Source organism: Sprattus sprattus (genome assembly GCF_963457725.1).
Source record: "Sprattus sprattus genome assembly, chromosome: 9".
NCBI classification, from domain to species: Eukaryota; Metazoa; Chordata; class Actinopteri; order Clupeiformes; family Clupeidae; genus Sprattus; species Sprattus sprattus.
Genome location: NC_137928.1, coordinates 21,600,418 through 21,616,250, shown reverse-complemented (window position 1 = coordinate 21,616,250; position 15,833 = coordinate 21,600,418). Strand labels below are relative to the sequence as shown.

At 42.1% G+C, this 15,833-nt stretch overlaps 1 protein-coding gene across 2 annotated transcripts in view; it reads left to right on the top strand.

Annotated features, from left to right (window-relative positions):
* The window catches only part of maml2 (mastermind like transcriptional coactivator 2), a 33,811-nt gene extending 19,524 nt beyond the window's left edge, over positions 1–14,287 (top strand). Inside the window, exons 2-5 of one of the 2 annotated variants that reach the window (XM_080844785.1) lie at positions 4,697–5,974; positions 10,369–10,536; positions 11,959–12,067; positions 12,724–14,287. In XM_080844785.1, coding sequence (XP_080700911.1) covers positions 4,697–5,974; positions 10,369–10,536; positions 11,959–12,067; positions 12,724–13,628 — 2,460 coding nt within the window. In that variant the 3' untranslated portion in view covers positions 13,629–14,287. Of the gene's footprint in view, positions 1–4,696; positions 5,975–10,368; positions 10,537–11,958; positions 12,086–12,723 lie in introns of both variants that reach the window. The other variant, XM_080844784.1, reaches the window with a different exon arrangement.
* The last annotated feature ends 1,546 nt before the right edge of the window (positions 14,288–15,833 follow it).

Genomic DNA, 15,833 nt, shown 5'->3' with positions numbered 1-15,833 from the left:
CCCGGCAGTATCAGCATATCAGCAGTGTCACAAAGTGTCTGCCCCGGAGCAGGTACTTATTTCACCCTCGAGAACAGTCCTAAAAGAGATCAGACAGGGGCGGTTCCTGTCGTGGAAAATCACCTAAAGGTGTGCCCCCCCTAAAACGGTCTGTCAGTTCCTGCAGTGGAAAAGTGCCATTTGCCTGCTTGAGGGCCTATCTTACTGCGCATGCATCCTACGACTTTATACATGGGGGAATAATTCCAGGAACTCGTGAAGGCACTTCATGTCTCTTTTCTCTGTCATCCATGAATGTCCTTGACAACTTATCTTTTTTCTAAAACCTATTTTTTTTCTTTTGCTGCTTCCCACAACATCGACTGCTTTGTTGCCACACTTGGTTTGAGTCTTAAGTTCCTGCTGTACTTCTCCGTTATCTTCTCTCCATATTAATACTCTGCAGTCTCTTCCCTCGTGTAAAATCTTTCGATCAGTTTTGTCAAATGAACAGCTCAGTAGCTGCCAGTCTCCTGTTCTCTGGTGTGTTGAATAGACCTCATTCTTCTCTCTTCACCATTAATGCTTGGCCACTTGAAGCTCCATGCCTGTGAACAAAAACGTCGCCTCTGCCAGGATCTGGGTGGTACTGTCAAGCTGTCTGGCACAAGCTTAGTTAAAGTCCAGACAGCAAAGACCGTGGATACAATGCAAATGTGAGGAAGGCTGCTCTAATTGTTTGGCTTCACTTGAACATGGATGAGCAGTAAACTCCCGTCTCTTCAAAGGCGCTCTGATCATTATGCTCCACTGTCTCCCAGGGGGGGCTCCCGCCCAGCAACCTGCCTGCCTACCACTCTCAGTTGGCACTGATCCTCCCCTCCCTCTCTCTATTCCTCCTCCTTTTTCCTCTTCATCCTCCTCCTCTCCCTGGAGGTCTGGCATCAATCTAATAATCCGCCAGGAAGTGTGCTGAGGCAAAGTGCTGATGAGTGCAGAGTGAGTAAGAGGCAGCCCACCTCTGCAGCGAAGAGGAGGCAGCCCAGCACGTGCCCAAGCCTGATCAGAGACCCACACCGTGTCGGCTGGGCTTCTGTCTCTCTGTCTCTCCCCTCCTCTTCTCCTACGTCTCTATCTCTCTCCCTCTTGTGGAGGGAAGATAGAAAGCCAACCAGTGTAGCTTCAAGATGGAGCCTTTTGAATACAAGGTTTTTCTATGTCTTGCTGGCTTGTTGTGTCGATTGGAAAGAACCCTGACTGTAGTCTAGTTGGATATCCACTTCTGACTGATAAAGCTTTTACCTCAAGTGTGTGAACACAATGTTGCGAGCAGTTTTTGTTTCTTACTATATTTGGGTCTGCCAAGACTGCATCCATTAAATGCGCAAAGCAGCATTAATTTATTCATATTTACATCTCAGAATAATGTTTGGGTGTATTGCTCCTCTAAAGGAAAGAATGCAATATGTAGTAGTTCAGTTATTCCCATGATCACCATAAACTATGCATCTGATTTGCATTACCATGTGTATAAAGCTATTGTACTAATACAGTGTTTACAGTGACTATTGAACTCCTACTTCACCTGCAGGTTTTGAACAAGGCTCCAAAAAGCTCCTGATTTACTGTACTTTAGCATCTAACCCCACATAGCCACCACAGGTTTTTACAGAAGGAACACGTTCTTTTGTGCTGGAAGCAGCAGAAAATACGCTGTAACAAAGGCTCTGAAATATAAAGTGTTACCCACATAGAGAAAATACACTGTAACAAAGGCTCTGTAGTGTAAAGTGTTACCCAACTCTCCCATTCTTCCCATCAATAGAGCTGGTTGGCTGGGAGATATGTGTTGGCCAGGAGTCACTTTCCACATGAACCCGACTTTCTGGCCTCATTAATTCTTAATCAGAAAATCTATTTCCTGATGTCTGAGATTTGTCATGGGGATTTCAGCCAAATATAGAGACTGCTAATGCATTGGCTTGTACAAGGAAAATGAATGTGTTTTTTAAGACTTCCACCTTCGACCCAATATGCTGTTCCTGAAAATATAATTTACATGAAAAGGCATGCAATCTAAGTATTTAATGAACAGATCAAATCCAACATCATCTATAGTATAGAAAACGATATGCCATCTTGCCCCAGTGTTGGTTTTATGCAATGTTTCACTCCTTGCTTTAAGATATCTTTTTCGTCTACTGTGATAATTAAGATGTATTAATTTGGTTTATTTATGCCTACTTACTAGGCCTCTGAGTAAGGCTGTCTATTACTAGAAAAGTAATAGTTCTTGTTGCTGCTACATAGAAAGACCTCAGGCATGTCTGTCAAACATTAAACTCCTGAAATACACTGGTGCTCTGCACTGAAAATCAGAGGCATTGTCCCCAATGCTGTAGCATACAGCTACTCATTCACTCCATTGATCCCTGGTGTTTGATTCCTTTCTGATGACATTTGGGGATTGCAGTAATAAAAAGATATAAATAGTCTGGTTACTTGGAGTGGTTTGTTTCAGATCCATCAACACAGTACTGTGGATTTTAGGTAGCAGATTTATGTAGAAAACAGATGACCAAAGAACGGGCTGGGATCTGTTTGTTTCAGTGACATTTGCTGGTTTGTGGTTGGGCCAGTTACTGATGATTAGGATTATCCTTAAATTACTTTACATTCTTTGTTTTGCAAATGGCGTTATGGAGTATTTTATCTTCTCGGTTACTACAGACATAATTGACATAACTACTGTTTGTGTTAATTAGTGAAATACACAAATTAAATAGACAGTAATGTTGCATAATTGAAATCAATGATACCATATACCTTCACAGATTCAGCAGTCATATATACAGTACCTGTCAAACCTGAATGACTCCACTTTGGTACTATTACAGCTACTAATACAAAAACACGGAACACAAATTTGAAAAAGTAAATTTTTTCCTTTTCCTATTCGTAAAGGAATAATGTACCTCACTATCACACCTTTTAAATCTAACTGCTCAGAATATAATGGAAACATAGCTGCTGTATAGCTTCTTGCCAAATGTATGATTGTCCAACAACTGCCCTTTTTGAAGCCTTAGTCAACTTGGGGCTGGTCAACTCCATTCCCTCCATTCAAAAATATGTTTAACTTAAGGGCTGGAAAGAAGGAACATTGGAGACCTTAGAACAATGGTGGATAGCTTGATGCTTGACTCTGGCTGAGATGCAGAGAAGAGCAGAGCATTAGCACCCCATATCTGACAGCAATGGTGGATGAATCCTTGAGCCAGCAGGACACTCACCTTCTTCTCTTGGTCAGGAAACAATGGAGGCTGAGAGCCAAGTTAGCATTCCAAGGGGCACAGACCAGTAGAGCAGGACAGGAGATCATGGCATACTCAGCCTAGGCAGCTGCTGACTCCAGAAGGATGCATTGTGGAAGGTCGGACACTGCAACACAGTCCCACTCTGTCTGGCCATTGAACTGTGGGTGCAATTCTGAAGAAAGATTAACTTTTGGAATGTGTAATGAAGTGCACTGAGTTGGAAAAGCAATAGATGACATAGAGGAGAGTGCATAGAGGTGTGACTATCTGATGGGGGATGGCTGGTGATGGTGTTTAGTGGGGACAAATAGGAGTTGTAATGGGCTTGTGGTTGACTGGGCGTACAGAGGTGAAACATTTCTTTACTTCTAAGGACATTTCACCAGTAAAGGATCAGTGGGACCAGACGGCAGATGAGGTGACCCCTCTGTAGTCTGGAGGTTTTCTGGGGACACAAGTGGACCTGTAGATCTCCTGATATATAGAGTCTGAAGCCAAGCTGGCAAATGGGACAAGCAGAATATTAGGAGAGAGGGGAGGAAGAGAGTAGTCCACCCTAGCGATTTGAGGATGATTCATTACTTTCACTTCACTTTCAAAGCCAGACACTCTCAGGGATACAGTATGCACATAATGAAGGACCGGTATTTTTATCTGAAACTCTCTTGCATTACATGTGGCTGTATATGCCAACTAGGACTTGAGATTTCTGGTGGTTTCCTGTCAGCTAATTTTGACTTTTGCATGATTATTTCTTGGCCTAATTACATAAAATAATAGATCCCTCACACAATTAATAAGTTGTATGAAACACACACCCACAAAGAAAGGGCTGCTATTTTTACTCTAAACCAACAGAGACAACATTATTCATGTGGAAAGCAGAAAGGCTTTCTTTGTTCTAGCTCTCTGATTCCTAAACACATTTATTCAGCTAATGTCAGGACTTTAGGCATGTTGTAAGTTGAAGACTTTTGGCATGTATGCAAGTTGTAGACTTATTAATCAGTGAAGACTTACTGATCAGATTGCTGGACAAGGGATTTGGTGCCACCTATATTAACTCCTCTCACTGGCCCTCTTGAATAGACTGAATGTGCTATGAGTTACTGTCATGTTTTACTACAGTTTTTTTTGTCATTGTTGATGAATCAGTAAAAATACTTTTGAGCTCATTTTTTTTTCTGTGTAGTTGTGTGTTCTGTGCCTCAGTGTTAGAGCTGTCCCCTCAGGCACAGCTCCACATAGACCATCAATCTTTGTTCCAAGAATGAACACAGAGATCTTAGAGGAATCCTTCCAGCGCTTTGTCCTCTGTGATTTGCAAACCATAAATATAATGTGTTGTGTCATGTTTTGCAGAATTCTAAAATGTGTCATCTTTTTTTGTATTGCTATAGGTCCATGGGTCTTTGAGAAGAAAGATTGAAGGACATCCTTCTGGGTTCAAGAAAAATGGCGTAACTTGTGGGACTTCAGGAGGAGACTTCAAACGTATCCGTGTAGACCCAGGTAGTCTTCAGACTGGGCCTTGTGCTCTTGGGCCTAGCCGGGTTCAGAACCACCCAGGCACAGCCTCCATGGGCCACCACTTGCACTCCTTGATGCCTCATAGCTTGGGCAGTGACCTCTTCAACATAACCCTCAGGGACATGAAGAAGGAGCCTGTGGAGGTGCAGACATGTGGCCAGGCTTCAGCAGATGTTGGCATGATTGGGTTTGACTTCAAGGATGAAGGGGGAGGCCAGATCGACCCTGAGCTCCAGGAGCTCTTTGATGAGCTGACAAAATCCGTGCCTTCCTTGAATGACCTGGAGATTGAGAAGATACTGAAACAGGATGACACCTTTAATCTGGAGTTGGGGCGGCCCAGCTCAACAGGCTCAACCAATCCCTGCCCCCTCTTGGATAGACCAATCAAGACTGAGTACTCTCCAGACTTTAGCCAGGTGTGTAAGGGTTCCTCGCAACTAAGGCCTGCCTCGGCTGGTCCGTCATTCTCTATGGATGGTTCAGTACAGATGAGTCATGTTCAGACTTCTCAGGGCTCTGCTGGCCTCTCCAGAACCATATCAGGCTGGCCAGAACTCTCCCACGCAGAGCAGCTCAAACAGATGGCAGCAAACCAGCAGCAGCCAAGTGTCCTGCTCCACCATCCCCAGCAAAGTCACCAGAATCAGAACCACCAGGTGACCTGGCCCCTGGGCTTGGGCACCCACTCTGCAGGGACTTTCACCCATGGAGATAAACTCCCTGGAGTTGCCACAATGTGCCCTCAACATATCAGCCCCCTCAGCAACAAGCAGAGCAAGGGCAGAAATAACTGCCTTTTCAAGCGTAACGGATTCAGCAACTCCAACTATACAGACCTCAAGGTCCTAAACAGCAAGCCCATGCTTCAGTTCACTCCGAAGGTCTCCCTCATGTCTTTGCCTCAGGGAAAAGCCACCTCACAACAACAACAACAACAACAGCAGCAGGAGCAAATAGCTGCAGCTGCACAGAATAAGAACCATAGTCAGCAGCAGAACCAGACTCTTAGCGGACTTCATTTCCAGAACCAACAGGTACCCACGGTTGGATCACAATGCCTCCTGCCCAAAGGAATGTCTCCAAGACCATGTCTCAGCCAGCATGGGCCAGGGATGCACATCAAAATGAGTCCGCAACAACAACCGGTAAGAACCGATATAATCTATTTTGAATTTAAAGATGCAGTAAGGAGTTTTGGTCTAAATTTAATGAGCTAACTATATGTCACCAACAACAGCACAACTGGCACTGATTTAAGCTAGCTAATTTGCTCACTGACCAGTTTAGGTGATATACTGTATTCGGCAGCATTATGCTGTAATCTTTTTCAAATTCTTGCATTTTCACTGGATTTTTTATCTAATAACTAAATGCCATTGTAGGCCTTTGTACAGCAGAAGGTGATTGAATAATTCAAGGGCATTTACCAAGTTTTTATCAGCAATATTGTCATGTTATTTTGATGTAAAAATTGGCCTGTATAGTTTTTACAGTTATTAGTATGGAGTAGAGTAGTCGTTCATGATATTAAGACCTGGCTTAGCATCACCAGCACAGCACTTATGAACCTATTATTTATACTATTTTACACACATCTCTATGTTCCTCTTTGATAATAGATCCTCTCAGTTAGAAATTGTAAGGATATTACTTAGTTCAGCTCTCTCTATTTGTGTCTGTTTTGGCCCAAAGCCCTTTGCAAGCTGAATTTCCTCTCCTGTTGTTCTTGTATGAATATTATTTGTGTGCGCACAGTAGCAAGAGTCTTGAATATGTATATCCCCTTGAAGCCATCTGACATCAGCAAGCCCCAGTTTGTGGCAGTATGGTACATTAACATGCAAGACTTGTAATTCCACCACTTGTCACAGTCATTCTCCATCAGCACATAGATGTGCACAGCGGGATTTGTTAATTGGAGGTTGTTAGCTGCGAGGGACAAGTTGTGGAAAATGACAGTAATCTGCTTATCTTGGTGCCAGAAGTTTGACTGCTGATTTGTTATGATTGGGGAGGTATAGAACATCCCCCTATTCAAACCCCACTTTTGTACAGAAGTGATAATGGGAAACCACACAAGAGGAGCCATCAGTGATGCCACTTCAAACTGTGACAGGAAGAGAGATTGTTCTGGCTAAGGAACAGACAGGAATTTCAGACCATTCTCAACAAAAGGGTTAGCAGGATGACACCGGCTAGAGAGAAAGATCTATTCCATACTCTGAAGAAAACAAGGAATGAGAACCAAATGTTTCTGTAGACTTACTTGCTGTTGTATTAATATTATCAATGTAGTCATTTTTGAATGTCAGGACTTTGTCTGCCTTGTCGATTTGTCGTCCTCTCCTCTCAATCAGTACACACAGAGTGAGAGAGACAGACATAAATGAGGGAAATTAATGAATGATGGAAAAAAGTCTTCTCCTTCACCTATTCCCACAGTGAACTGAATTAGTGATGCTATGGCAATAAAGTTCTCTCATCGTAGACACAATCTCCTTCAGAGTGGCAATTAGCTCCACTGTATTTCCTCCCAATGGGAGATGCTTTGAGAGATGGCTCTAAAAGAGCAGGAGCATCGACTCAGTGTTCTCTGTTTGCTGCTCAAACCTGTGCCTGGATCTCTTTATGCACTGCTATCAGATGCTTTGTCTATTCTCCTCCTACGTATGCCACCTTTTAAAAAACAGCACTTACTTCTGGTGGTACTGTATTTGATTAGCTATGTTGTGGATTATATCTAAAGGGTTTCCAGGACATAAATAGACAAATATCACTGATGGCCATTTGTGTTTTGAGTGCTGGATGAATTCTGGAAACTGTATGTGGTGGATGATGCAATTCTGGGCATATAATGCAAGCGGTGTGAATATTTAAGGTCACTTTATTATTATATAAGTTATTATAATAGAGCATCAAATTCGGGTTTTATATTTGTGTAAACCAAATGAAAACAAACAAGTAAGTAAACACAAATATACACTTATTGGTCGTCCAGTGTGAGGGGGTAAAAATTGTGAAACAGGCTTTCTGGGGATATTAAAGGAGGAAGTGTGGCAGTGGATAGTCGTTGCTGGTTGGAGTGGGTGAGTGTGGGGGTGAAGGGGATAGGAATGACAGGTTGTTCTAGCTGGTTGGCGCTGTGAAGGGAATGCTTGTTTTCTGGGAAAAAGCTTTGGGGCCAAATCCAGATGCCGAGGCCCATCCCCTGGGACTGCAGCCTAGAGGAAAAGCAAGTAGTGTGAGAGTCGGGATTACAGACTGAAACAGAGAGGGAAAGAGCATGTGTTCATGGTGTGTGTGTGTGTGTGTGTGTGTGTGTGTGTGTGTGTGTGTGTGTGTGTGTGTGTGTGTGTGTGTGTGTGTGTGTGTGTGTGTGTGTGTGTGTGTGTGTGTGTGTGTGTGTGTGTGTGTGTGTGTGTGTGTGTGTGTATAAACATATATGTTTTGTCTATGTGAGAGAGCTAATGCTAGTGAATAATAACACAAAAACATGAGTATGAGTGTGAGAGACCCTATGTCTTTGTGTGTGTGTGTGTGTGTGTGTGTGTGTGTGTGTGTGTGTGTGTGTGTGTGTGTGTGTGTGTGTGTGTGTGTGTGTGTGTGACTTTGTGTCTGTGTGTGTGAGAAAGAGGAGGAGGGGGGGCTGGATGTCTGTCAGCTGGTCATAATGTTCTGGGCCAAGAGCTTCCTTCACGCACCACTCCTTTATGGACTCCGTGGCCACATGTGGTATTCATTTAAAGTAGGGAAAGGGAAAAAAAGAAAGATGGGAAATGGCTTCATGACACATCAGGATGACAAAGAGAGGATTACGCAGACGTACATGTTAAAAGAGCCTCTTGTTTGAAGCTCTCACTCTCCATGGCCAGTGTTCCGCAGAGGGGAGGGGTTGACTGGGGTGTAATATGAGGCCGGGCTGGCTTTGTGGTCAGATTTTCTGAGAACCTCTGTGATTTCTCACGGTGCTGCTAATTGGACAGAATACAATGGAGTGAGTAGATAGCTTTTTCCAGCTTTGTGAAAATGAACAGTACATTTTGCAGTACATTTTCTCTTTTTTTGTCATTTCTGTGACTGCTGAAGATAGGCAAGGCAAAACTTGACAAAAGTTGGTGCTATGTGGTCAAATGGGCCTGTTTTATCTGTATGTGTACTTGTTGTTGTCAATTGTTGGGTAAAATAATATATAATATTTCAATTAAATTCAATACTATCTATTTACATAGTGCTATTAACAACAGAAGCCAAGACCTGCAACCCCGTAAAGTAAGCATTAAGGCAACAGCGGCAAGAATCCTTCAAACTTATTTTTAACAGGATGAAACCTTGAGAAGAACATAGCGGGATCCATGTGCCTGAGTTTGGCCTGGGATAGAGAGAGAGAGAGAGAGAGAGAAAACAGGGAGGCAGAAATCCATAAATCTGCCAAAAGGTATACATATCAGAACACATACAGAAATACATATACAGTATGAGCAGGAGGAGAAAAGCAGTAAGTGTCTTAAATTCAGAAGCATGTATGACTGCTCTTTTCTGTAGGATGGAAACTTCAACTTGATGAAGCCAGAAAGGCAAACATTTTCCCCTGCTCCCACCCTGACCTGTCAATGTTAAGAATTCTTCCTGTGATGTGTGTGTGTGTGTCTGTGTGTGTGTGTGTGTGCGTGTGTGTGTGTGTGTGTGTGTGTATGTGTGTTTGCTGGAGGAGGGCAGTGAGAGGGGAAAAGTAGGGAGGAAGTTTGCTCTCTCTCTCTGTGTTTTCCTTATGGGACCTGTGGAGCAAGTCTGTGGAGAATGGTCCTCTTCTCAGTGTCTGTTCCTAAAGACACCCCCCCCCCCCCCCCCCCCCCCTTAATAACGTAGTGTACCACAGTCAGATTCATTTTGCCCTGGAAAATGTTTCCAGTGAACGTGCTGACTGACATTGCTTACAGACCGGTTGTTTGGTTATGGGAAGTGACAAGGAGGGATGTTAACCCTTCTGACAAATGATTGTAGGAGTTAACTTAAGGAGAGAAGCTAGATGATTGAAGTGTTTCCCAGACCAAGAAACACTGAGGGATGAGGCCTTCTGGGGCAGAAGTGGATGCATGCCTCTTTCTGGGTGGTTTTGGGGGGGTGTTGCCCCCTAAAATATGCAGTATGTACTTCTTGTCAGAAATATTCCGATGTTCTTGTACTCAACCCTTTCGCGACCTTCCTGTCTGTGACGTAGCACCCCATTCAGTGTTTGTAGTCGACTGGTCTACCGTGTGGTGCTGGAGTGGGCAGTCAGAGGAGAGTGCCTCCCTTTGCTAATTGACTACAGGCACTCAATGGGCTGCTACGGCAGAGACCGGGTTAGAAACAGGCTAAATAAAGTAACACATTAGGCCTGTACTTGGCATTGCATTGCTGTGTATTTAGTATAGTATACCTACCAAAACACATAGCATGTCCTTGCTTCCTTCAAAAACGGGGGAAATACATTTGATGCATTTAGCGACAAAACAAAAATACAATGCACTTAAATCATCATCATTTGTATCATCCTCAGGTCACACAGGCTGGAGCATGCCTGCCAGGGAACAGCCGGATCCGTGACATCACAGCCCTGTCCCAGCAGCAGGGCTTTGCTGCCCACAGCGGTCAGGAGAAGACAGTAGGGAAGAATCATGCCATGCAGAGATCGCTGGGGCAACAGAATGACATCCTTTCTGGAACAGTAAGCTTGGAATCGGCCTGTTAAGATTTGTTCAGTGCATGTATTCAGAGCTCAGGGACTAGGGATACGTTTCTGTGTAAGGTAAATGAAATACAAATACAAATTTACAAGGGGAGTTTTTATCTTAGACACGTCAGAACACAGGTGTTCAAAATGAATCACCAAATTACAAAGCGTGATTATCCAAGAGGTGTTTAAATTATAGTTATTTGTGAATAAAGGACAATGAAAAAGTTGATACATCTCTTGGGCTTGTTTTACAGGTTTCTAATACAGTTGTCTAGGCAGTTGGAAAAATGGATGTATTGTGAATACTTGACTTTGCTCCGGAGGAGATATAGGAACATTGTCGCTGCCAACGGGAATTCAGAATACACACAGATAGGAGCAATCTGCTTGAAGAGTTTAGTGATATACATTTGTTAATGTGATATGGGATTTCAAAAGAATAATATCCCTGGCCTCTGAATGATAAAATGATCAAATTTATAAGATTTTAGATTATAAAAGTCATGTGACATTTTTACTCCGTTTCTTTTTGGACATTCAAACTGTACTCTCACAACATAAGTGTTGAAAGCTGATAATGTATAGGTCTGGGTAACCCGATAGAATGACAGCACACAGCAGGTTATTTTGATTCATTTTGACACTTGATCATCGTGTGATTAGCAAAGACGTGGATAGCTAAACGGGTGATGATCATCGGCCGTAAATTGCACTCACAAGCTATGTATGCGCATACAAGCTATGTTTACCATGTGTCTAAGGGATAGATGTTCACCCTTTAAAATGCAGACTAAACACCATCCATAAATGTGGCCCCTTATTTCTTGAATTAACAAGTACTGGACAATTTACAGACACAAGCTTACAGGAAAACCCACACACAATATTGTTCTTTTGTACTCAAAAGCTTACATGCACGTAAGCTTACATTTTCACAACCAAACCCATGCATTGGCACCATGCATCTTCTACGCAACTATATGTTTGCATGATCATGAATGATAGTTATGTGTTGTTGTTTTGTTCAGCAAGACAACAGCCCTACACAGTACAACAGTTCAGAAGACATGGAATAGCAGAGAGAGCACTGACAATGACATTTCTATGTTCAACATGGACCTTTTTCGACAGATGACAAGTGCCACGAAACAGAATGACAATGAGCAAAACAAGTGTTTAGTATTCCTAGTGCTCTAAATTGTTAGTATTTCTCGTTGAAGTTAAACTCTAGAGCAATCTCACGGTCAAAGATGACCAGGTGTTTCCTGTTGAATTACAGTCTGTACCCTTTGCTGTGCTACAGTATATCATACATTTAGCTGGACACAAATGGCAAAGCTTCATATGGTAGAAAGTCTCATGTACATTGCACTGACAGCTTGGGTCACTGTGTTTATGCCTCTCTGGTTTCAGGAGAAAGCCGGGGCCCCAGACCAGTTCAGTCATCATCTCACAAGACCTCCCCCGGATTATGAGCAGGCCAGAATCGCAGTGGGAGGCCAACCGTCTATGATATACACAGGTAGAATGATACATTCAGGTAGAAAGGATTTCATTGATGTTATTGTATTCTGTGTTCATTCAACATCTCAGTACAGTTTCCATTAGTGTATTAGCGAATAAAGGCATGGGTCATTATACAACACTATTTTAGTATGAACATTGTCTCAAGGTGCTTTATAGAACTAATGACTAAGCCTCCATTAGAAAGGGCAAAGGCACCTGTGGCAGGGAAAAACATGGCAATGGCAATTTGTCATCAGAATGAAACACCTGGATACATGGCATGAAACCTGTAGGAATGTAATAGCAGTGGTGACATGGTGTTCATTTAGCTAACAGACAATATATTTCAGGTTACAAAAATGTCGCTGACCTCGTGCAGTTAACCTAACCAACATTTTACATCTTGCCACAGATTACCTCCATTATTTACTGACATACTGTATATGTCAAAGATCTTTGTGCTTAGGTAAACAGTGCCTAAATTATTATGGGCATGAGCAATACTGTAATGGATGTCATCAAGTCGCAGGACTACATATCATATCATGAGATTAAAAAAAAAAAAAAAAAGATTGAAAAAAAGCCATTGGAATTTTCAGCATAAACAGTATGTTGTTAATAGAGTGTGTTTTTCATGGTATAGTGGTTAATATTGGTTTGCGCTCTCTTTAGGAATAACTTCCTCTCAGCCTGTTGCAAAGAACAGCCCAGACCAGAGTGACCTGCAGGCCATGCCCTGTCCCCTGCCAAACAGCCAGGCCTCTAAGATGATCCCCACCTCCAGAGACACCTTCTCAGGCGGACAGGACCCCCATCAAGGCTCCTGTGTCCAACCCCGTGTGGGTCAACTAAGAGAACATCAGCAGCAGTTCAACAGCAGTAATGAAGGCAGGATGGGAGGATTGCATCAGAACAAACTGCCACAGTTCCAGGGGACTAATGGTCAGAGCTTTGCCACCAGCGCCATCACAAACATCCAGCCACGGATCAGGACTGCAGTGAGTCAACACAGGCTTCTGGGATCGGGGCTACGTGGCTCGACTGGTGGTGGCAGTATGGAGTCAGTCATGAACTGGGCACAGGGGCAGAAGCAGACTGGGTTGGATTTAAAGAGGAGGCCAGGATCAGCAGCGTCCCCTAGTTCACAGCCTGACATGGGTGGGCACCACCATTTCCAGCAGAACTCTATTGGACCGCCCAATCAAGTGGTACCACATGGCGGAATGCCGCCCCTCAACTCTGGCAACGTTCGAGGCTCGACCTCAAGAACCTGTCCACCCCAGACCCAACCCCGGATGCCCACACCTTCCACCAATCTGAATCCGGGCTCAATACCCGAGTCGGTTTGTGTTGGACCTTTCCCACCACCCAGTCAGAACCTGAGAGGGTATCAGCAGAACAGCAGCAACAGCCGGCCAGGCCAACATACATTTGACTTTCTGCCGGAGGGAGATAACACTGTGCCAGGGGTTAACACAGACTCTGATTTCATTGATTCGCTGTTGAAGTCAGGAACAGGAAATGATGATTGGATGAAGGACATTAACCTGGAAGAGATTCTTGGTGGAAACTCTTAAAATGTGTCTCTGCAACCAGAGATGAAAGGATTCCTGAACATGGAATTTCAAAAATGAGATTTTTTTTGTATTGACTGCATATAACGTATACATGATTGATTATACTAGATATGGAAAAGGTTGTTTGTGCAAAATTATAATTGCATTTTATATCTGTATGTAAAAAAGGACGTGTTAGAAATTCCATGTTGTTTTCTCCAAGCATGTTTTATATGGAGCATTTCAGATCATTTGGTGACACGTGTATACCAGTGCACTATAACAGTCGGTCATTATGTCGTAGAGACACATTTGTTTAAAGATTCATTAAGTTGTGTTCATATGATTGGCCCCAATGAGAAAGATATCCATGATATTCACAGTTTGAATTTTCTACAGCCTCATTCCTAAAGCCTTTTAGCACTACGTTACAATCTAGTCAATGAAAGTTCATCCCAAACCATCTGTAGACACTTAAACAAACCACCTGCTCTCAGCTTCGGGTATCAAGGCTTGCAAAACGTTGGCTATATGTAAAAAATATGTTTTGATGGGCCGCCTCACTAATACATTTGTAACCAATATATATTTCAATTCAGGTAATGAAATGATATATTTTACAGGAAACTTTCTGTCTGATGTTGATGCTATTTTGTAAAGACACAACCCCTTCAAATCGTTAATGCCAATTAAACCTTTGTATACTGGTAATAAACTGTTACATAAAAGTGCAATGTTGAATTTATGTAATTTTGTGTTCTCAGCATCATGATTCCATTGTACTATTATGTTATTATATTATTTTATGCTTTGTTTCATTAATTCATTCCCATTTATTTATTGTAGGTAGAATATTATTTTTTTATTTATCTTTACTAGGCATGGTTGTTTACTCTATTTAGAAGGCATATTATTCTGTTCTTAATTATCAACTATAATCGTTTTATATGCGCCGTGGTTCTCCTCTTCGTCTTTGACAGTACCCAGCTGCAAGCTCTGGGAATTTCATTCAAACAGAACTGGCTGCATGGAATTGGGGTTAGTTTAATCATTAAAAACCTGGAAGAGTCATGGCATTTGAAAAAAGCAAATCTTGAAAATAGCAAATCTTTTAAAATGTTTCCCTTTTGGGCTGTACATGCATGCACGCATAGTCTACATGTGTCGCAGGCAACCGGGTATAAGCCAGTAAACGGCCTTTGAGGCGACCCCATTATACAAAATAAATGAACTTGGCGGAGGAAACTCCACTCCGCTTCATGTCGAGTTTTTTGCCTCCGCTTCCCAGAGAAATCTATATTGGTTTAACAATACTTTATGTTCAAACATATCAGTTACATCACTTGGCTGTGGTGAAGTTAGCATGAAAGTAGACATTCATCTGACATTCAACACATAGCTCTCATTAAAAGTGAAATTACCTTATTACACTATATGTTACCCTGCCTTGCATTCAGTTGTGAAATTATAGTGTTTGAACATGATGTTAAACGTGAATTAAATACAATTTAAGGCACGTTGTTCCTCAAAAGATTAGGCATACTGAAGGGTAATTTCTGTGCTGCAAGTAGAATATTGGTGAAGGGCTGGTTTGGTCAACACATTTTCAATATTTATATTTTACGTTCAGTTTGTATTCATAGGTTTGACCTTGTTCTAGTGACTAACCTTCTTATTTTTCATGTATACGCAGATGTTTTAGAGAATGTATAGTCATGACAATTTGCATCAAAGGCGTGGAAAACTCATGGAAATGTATTGGTAAAAATGTGTATGAACCCTGAATCTGATTTTAAAGAATACTATAATGTTCAGGTCAATCCGTCATTCTATCTTTCAAACTATGGGCTAATGTTCAACCATATCTTGTTTATTCATATATGTAAATAATATTTCCCGAACTACAAAAATTAGATCACAGTTAATCAGTATGTAAAAAATGAAGGCTGACTCCATGATGTTCTTAATCAGCTCTCAACCTTATAGTGCCGCCCATGGTGTTCAACCTCATAGTGACACCCATGGTGTTCTGGTAAAGCTTTAAGAAAACTAGTCCTACAATGGGCAAAGACAAATTTTAATGGACTGATTATCCAATATTGTTACAACTGGACAATGCCTGGGTAAAAATGGGTTGATTGAAAATATCCCACATAATGATAAATAATTATATTACACACAACATTATGTATTTGGCTATACTCAAGAGGCCAATTTAACACAATG